This window comes from Vicia villosa, unplaced genomic scaffold (assembly GCF_029867415.1).
Source record: "Vicia villosa cultivar HV-30 ecotype Madison, WI unplaced genomic scaffold, Vvil1.0 ctg.000402F_1_1, whole genome shotgun sequence".
In the NCBI taxonomy this organism is placed as follows: Eukaryota; Viridiplantae; Streptophyta; class Magnoliopsida; order Fabales; family Fabaceae; genus Vicia; species Vicia villosa.
The window spans coordinates 929746-937101 of record NW_026705181.1 but is presented as its reverse complement, the minus strand read 5'-3'; the positions used below and the strand labels follow the sequence as shown (position 1 = coordinate 937101).

The following is a 7356-nucleotide window of genomic DNA, read 5'->3' as shown; positions in this document are numbered from 1 at the left end:
CCAAGCCCGGATCCCTAAACAATCTTTGTTCCCCGTCCCAAACCCAAACGGGAAATAGAGAATTAAAACTCAAACCCGTCCCAAATGGGTTCGAGTTGGGTTCGGGTATCCCGGCCCCGCCACCGTCCATTTAGTAAAATCAATTTTTTTAATAAAAATATCTATTTTTTCCAAAATCAAATTACATTATAAATAAAAAAATAAAAAAAATCTCAACGAATTTCATACATACATTTCAAATATTTTAAATAATAAATAAAAAATAAATTATCAAAAACATTGACCATATTTTAATATTCTAAATTATCCAAAATAAATAATAATGTACATAATAAAATAAACGGGACGGGTTCGGGATAGGTACTAGTGTCCTCATTACCCGACTCGTCCCCATCTTTGGTAATCGAGGAAAAACCCAAATCCAATCAAAGCATGTTTTCCCCGTCAACTTCGGGACGGATTCAGGTGGGTACTCGCGGGTATGAGTTTTATTGTCCTGCCTAATCCAACTACTTATGTTGGAGGTAGATTCACAACAAGGTATATGGAGAATTTTATTCATTTGCTTCTTAATGAGGATAGCAACATCGTATCCAGCCGCTTCTGGCTAAAGGTGGATGTACAAATAAAAATTAAATTGTATCCAGACGCTTCTCACTGAAGGTAGATTTACAACAAGGTCATGGGATGATCATATTCATCCGCTTCTCACTGAAGGTAGACCAATAACAACATCGTATCCAACTGCTTATAAGACCATAATATGCGGCAAACTCTCACTAACGATATAACAGTATTCTAAGCCAAACGCACAACTCCATAGACTAATCTCTCAAACCTTATAAGACCATAATAGACAGCAAAGTCTCCCTAATGATATAATGGTATTCTAGTCCAAACAAGAGGTGGTGGGGAGGTGGTGGGGATATGTTAGTTTTCCCTGTATTCTAGGCAAATCGAGAGGTGATGGGGATATGTTAGTTGTCTCTATTTTGTTGTCCCTGTTCTCAAAGTGCCTTTGAGGAAACTTTATCCCCATCCCAATAAAATTCACCATCTTTGCGACCTCAAACAAAAAAAAAATCATGGAGATGTCATCTATGAATATGTAAGTTAACATCTCTATCCCTATGCATAAAATTGACATCCCTAGGCATAAGGTCTACTTTTCTCCATAAAAAATAAAACTCTAGTAAATAAAGGATTTGAAAATATCATCACAACCATTCTCCTCCCTAAGTCATTTACTCCCATCCCCACAATCTTTCCCTCCTAACTATTAAACAAACCTAAATAAAATCAACAATTAATCAAGATACGGTTCCCAAAAGATATGGCAGTTTAGATGTTTCCTATGAAAGGAGATAAATGGCACATGAAAGTTCATAAACTACTACAAAGACCACTTTCAAGAAAATATTCATGCAAAGTTATAATAAGTAAACCAAATATCATTGGCTCCTCCCGCATAACTTATAGGGAGGGTCAATAGAATGTATTAGCTCCAAAAGTAGAATTACTTGGAAGTTGGCATATAGGAAAGGTAATTGGCAAACTTCCAAATACCCAAGCCTAAAACAATTTTCAAATTGTATTGAAAGAAACATCAATTAGAAATTTGGACAAGCTGAAATTTAAGTTAAACTTTGGTGCATTTGTTTCATGATCATCTACAATAAAAATTTGCTGGTATATTCATGGTGTTGTTTCAACTTTGATGTAACCTTTGCCAAAATCTGGTGAAAATATGTGTAATTAAAAGAAGCTGTGGCTGCAATGCATCACTGTGAACAGACAGAATGTAGTTCTCAAAATTAAATGCATGTGAACAAAAAGCAGCAACTTGAACTTCTAGTATATCAGATCTTCATAGTTACTTGTTATCTGCTTCCACCACCAAAGGCAACATCTTTTACCTCATAACTGACCCTACACCAAAACAATCTTTAGTCCTTAATAGCAATGACAATTTATATAATATTCAAGGAGATAAATTCCTTCGACACCAAAAAACTGCAGCAGCAAAGACGCTAAATTTTCAAAATGTTCATTCTCAATGAAGCTCGGGATTTGACTAATATTCACTACCTATCTTCCCTTCGACTGTGGCTTTGTTTGTGGCTTCTTAGGGGATAATAAGGTGAAGCTGGGTGATTTACTAGTTTGATGTCCAAAAACACCCTTCAATGGTGTAAACTCCGATTCATCATCATCGCTATCGATGTTATCAGGAGTATGCCTATTCTGGTATGCTCTGCGCTGCAAAAGAAAGACATTGAAGTAGTAGTTGACTAAACTTTCCCTGCTCTTCTTAGGAAATGCTTTGAAAATATCATCCCAGAAACGTCTATCAAGTGAAGCAGGATTCGATTTCACTACATCTTTGAACTTCTTCTCTTCTTGCGGTGTCCACCATCGCCTAACTTCCTCACCTATCTTATCTAGACTCCACTGATAAAAGGCCGCACCTAATTCCAGCTTGAGTTTAGCCCTTTTCTCAGCAATGTGAAATCGAACACACTCAACAGAGCCTTGTACTCTGCATTTACATGAATTGCGTCTTCCATTTCCAACAGATTCCCTATCCAAAAGTCTGGATTTTACAGTTTTTAGTGGCCATACTTGGGTTCCCAACCACTTAGAATCACTCTCATGAGTCGTCCCAGTCCATTCAGGCACCTCAGCTTGATGGCTTGGCCCAAGAGGGATGTTCACTGTGGGAGGTGTGTCAAGAATTGATTCAGAAGAACAGGAGGCACGTAACTTTTTTTTGGTACTGCTTTCAGTATCACTTGAGGTTCTTCGCAACCTTGAAAAGATAGATGCAGATTTTCCAACTAAAACTCCATTGTCAGATTTGATCCTCTGTCTAAGATTGTAATTTGCCCCAAGGCTATCATCATACATGCAAGGATGCATCTTCTGAGCCTAAAATATGACAGAAAATAGTTTCAGCTTACGTTTTCAACAATACTAAGAAAACATTTAGGCAAATATTCAAGTTATCTCAAAAGAGCGATTAAAGATCTCTATCATCCAAAAATAAAGCAAATTCTTCTATCAAGAACTTATCAATAAATGTTAAGCACCTACTAGAGACTAGATACACATAAAATAATGAATATAACAAGTGAACCTCTATTACTTAATGATAACATCCCAAAAGAGGTCTATAAATCGGTTTATATTATGCATGTCTTCAACATGACAAGAACATAAATTTAGAGAATCTTGTACAAGCTATAACTTAATATACTACAGAGTCTCTAATTATTTTCCAAGCGAGTATGCATACCCTAAAGTTGAAAAAGTACATAATTTATTACTCTCTTCGTCCCACAATGAGTTATGCATTTGTTCATTTGACACAAACTAAGAATAGGCTAAAAACAAAAGAAAGTGAATGATAATTTTACAAACACTTACCTTATCAAGTATTGGTGAATTCACCATTATCACAAACACAAAGTGGAAATGATGCAATTGAAATAAAGTAATTGATGTTACATTCAAAATTGAAAGTAAAAATCAATGTGGAAGGGAGGGAGTATAAAATTGAGGTTTGACCAAACTTCCATCATTTTTTCTAGTTTGTTTGTAGAGCTTTGTTTTCAACAAAACTAGAATAACAAAATAGACAATAATTTAATAGATGTTGTACACGACTCTAAATCAATCTATGGAATCTAATATTAAAATAGCAATAAATTCAAACTTTTTAGAATGTGTGGGTTGGGCCTAACTCATCCATACAAAACTGGCTTGTAAGGTGAGGATAGTGGATAGTGGGATAACCGCTATTGCAAAGACTAAAAACCAGTGCATAGTAACATAAATACTTACAGATAAACTAATGCACAAAAGTAAAGAGATCAACATACTTAATAGTTAAAGAACCTAAAATATAGAGTGATAAATTTAAGTAGAGAAGAAGAATAAAACAGACCTGAACTAAAAGTAGGAAGAAGAGCAGAACAATTATTTGTGAGCAAGAATATAACTTTAATTATCAAAAGATTTCAATTGAAATTTATACCATTTAAAAAAAGACAACAGTTGAAAAAAAATTAAAGGAATTTATCCCCAAAATTCTAATAACAAATGCAGTAGCAGCTGCAATAGAGGTTTGGGGTCAAAAATCTACAACCGCTATTATTGACAGCGGCTCACAGACCAAGTGCACCGCACCGAACTCTCCAACTGCTACACTATCTCGCTATAGCGTGCAATTGAGAACATAGGAACTGTGTAACAAGATTTTAATGAATTCTCATTATAAATAGGATATTAATGACGATTCTAATTTAGTGTTGATTGAAACAAAGATAAAAATTCAAATAATAAATCTTCACAATAGTTTAATTTAATGTGCTTAACATGTAGCACAAAAAAAGAAAAACCCGGTTGAATCAATTACAATTACAATTACAATTCAACCCAGTTCATCAACCCTAGTTCAATCTGATTCGACCAAATTACAAATCAACCCAATTCAACTCTAGTTCAATCAGAGTCAACCAAACTTCCGTACAACCGTAAAACAAGCTGGTTCCCGGTTAACCTGATTGAACTACACGGTTTGGTCTAGTTTTTAAAACATTGCTTTTGATGAAAAACTAGAGTCACAGGTTAAAGTTATATTATATATCAAATATAATAATAATCTTCAAAAATAAATGTGGCTAGAACAAGAACTAAATAAAATTGAATCACGTGTGAAATAATTACATTGCAGGATTTAGTTGTGAAAGTATACCAAAATAAATAAAGAAAAGATAAAATAGCCCTCTAACAACCAAAAATATTCTTTCAACACGGATATTTATTTTAAAAAACAACAGAAGATTAGCCATATAAATATTTTGATACAACAAAGATAGGCAGGCCCATTTAAAACACAGAAAACAACATGTTCGAACATAGTCAAGTAACAAATAGTTATCCATAAATCTAATTCATATAGAAACACCATCCATTAATACAATAATTATAATGCAAATGACAAAAGGACCTCTTACATCATAAACTATTGGCAATATTTTCTATGATGCATGGTCTAGGCAAAAAAATGACACACAGCCCTACATTATATTTCAAATATCACCGGTCATACACATGAAAAATAGAGAGCATTTAGTTGTTTTCAACTTACCAGCCAAGTGAGTTTTTCACAGTTTGATCCAAAATCCTTTTTCAAAAAGGCAGCTTCTCGAAACAACAAAACCTTCTTCCAGGTCTCTTCATTACTGTAAGACTTCCACTTTGACTTTTCAGGCATTGAACCTACAACAGGATCACAAATATTCTTTGCAGTGCTAGTAACCCAACTTAGAATTTCTGACATTGACTCTCTCTTCCTTTTCCGACCAAAGCTCTCTCTATTAACACTAGACGTATCCAATATTAAGAAATCAGCATCATCATCATTATCACACCTCTTGCTTCCATCTGACAACCCAGGCATATCGTTTACTGTTTCGGATACATCCACTACTTTTATTCTACCCTCGTCAAACTCTTCCATTGTTTCAACAGCATCTGTCCTACTTTCCTGCATACACACATCAACAACTCCTCCGCTCTTAACTTTCTTAACCGCATTAGACTCAAGATTGGCATCCTTCACTCCATTAGCATCACATAACTTCCTCCCATCTATGTAGTCATAAACCCTTTCAAGTTCAGCCGCATTCAACTCAGGGTTCACGCCCTTCACCCTATTAGTACCGCAAAACTTCCTCCTACATTCATAAACACCCTTGAGTTCATCATCTTCCTCGCCATAATCCTCCAACAAAAACTCAGCCTGCAACTCCATCAACCGCTCGCCAAACTTAACTCTATCATCCACTAAATCACACTTAGGAAACTCACCATCAACTACATTCTTCAACGGCGTCTCTAAAGTACTCAAATACTTACTGTAAACAAGTTCAACAGACGAACCAACATTCACACCCAACCCATACTCTTCCCCAACCAAATCCCACAGCCTGTTTTTACAAACAACATCATAACCACCTTTATCCTTCACCACCATGAACAGTTTATACAAATCCAAAGGTTGCTCACTTCCTAACATTTTCTAGATCTCTTTCTAAATAAACACCAACAAACTTATCAAAAAATTACACTAAACTTTCACCAGATAAAATCTACAAAAACAACAGCATCAGCTCCATCAAAACTCTTAGCTAGCTCCACAACAAGCCTGTCATGTAAATCCAAAACATAATCAAAAACAAAATCATACTAAAAAGGTTCCATTACAAACCCTAACCATAACCCTAACCTAACCACATTCAAAAAAAATAAACAAAAATTTCAAAATCAAAACCGATTATGCAAGCAGATTCAGTGATGAATGTGAAAAGGTACCAGATGAGAATCAAGAGTTGTAGATTTTAGAGAGAGAAACTCTCTCTCTCTATGTATCTCTTTCTCTCTCTATATCTAAATTTGTATAGATATAGAAGAGGGAGAGGGAGAGCGAGAGAAAATTTTCGGAATCCCGCGCATTGTTTCGATTCATGAAAAAAATTATTAAATCGGCGATAATCGGTGTTTTCGAGTGTAAATAGAGAAAAATAGAGGGGCGAAAGTTCAAGTTTTGAACAGATGCAGATGCTATTCTTCAAAAATCTGAGGGGTTTTGAGAAAATAGATTTTTCGGGAAATAGGTTTTGATCTAAGAAGACCCATGGGAATCTGATAGTACAAGAATTATTAAGAAAATAAAATTAAAATTCTTACCCAAATAGATCTAAAATTTTGAAGGAGTAAAAAGAAATATAATGAAATTTTCATTGGAGATGGAGAGAAAAAATTGGGGGAGAGAAAGAGACATAATACATACCTGTTGTGTGAATAAAAGAGATGGGAGAGAATAGAATAGTCCCTAGGTAAAATTTATGGTGACCTTTGATTTGGAATCTAATTTTCTTCAAACTTCCTTTGTTTTGTATTTATTTATAACCCTAGCCCCAAAAAAATTATTTTCTCTCTAAGAAATAGAGAAGGAGAAGAGAATTTGAGGAAAATAAATTTGAGATGGGAATATATGATTTTTAGAAGAGATTGATGAATGAGAAAAATCACCTTTTATTGTGGTATTTATTACATTATTTGAGGATTCATTAACCATGATTAGTTTTTGACTATGGTTGAGTTAAGCTTTTGGATAGGTGGGTAGTGGATTGGTATTAGGAATATGGTAATGAGATAGTGTGAGGAAAAGAAAAATTTGCCTATGAGAATGAATTATTTATCATATCTAGGTATTATTATTGGATTTATTTTTTGATTCATAATCTAGTATTATTATTGGATTTATTTTTTATTCATAATCTAGTATTA

General features: G+C 34.4%; 1 protein-coding gene across 4 annotated transcripts; it reads right to left on the bottom strand.

The window, feature by feature from the left end:
* Positions 1–1430: 1430 nt before the first annotated feature.
* On the bottom strand, positions 1431–7068 carry LOC131627841 (AT-rich interactive domain-containing protein 1-like). Of its 4 annotated transcripts, none has more exons than XM_058898701.1 (4): positions 6857–7068; positions 5153–6211; positions 2089–2928; positions 1431–1929 (listed from the first exon to the last, which is right to left on the bottom strand). In XM_058898701.1, exons 2-3 carry the CDS (start codon positions 6080–6082, stop codon positions 2089–2091), a joined length of 1770 nt encoding a protein of 589 aa, XP_058754684.1. In that variant the 5' UTR covers positions 6083–6211; positions 6857–7068; the 3' UTR covers positions 1431–1929. The 4 variants fall into 4 exon arrangements, with proteins under 4 accessions (XP_058754684.1, XP_058754687.1, XP_058754686.1 ...); XM_058898704.1 differs by having other exon boundaries at positions 1431–1923; XM_058898703.1 differs by having other exon boundaries at positions 6754–6862.
* Between the last annotated feature and the right edge of the window lie 288 nt (positions 7069–7356).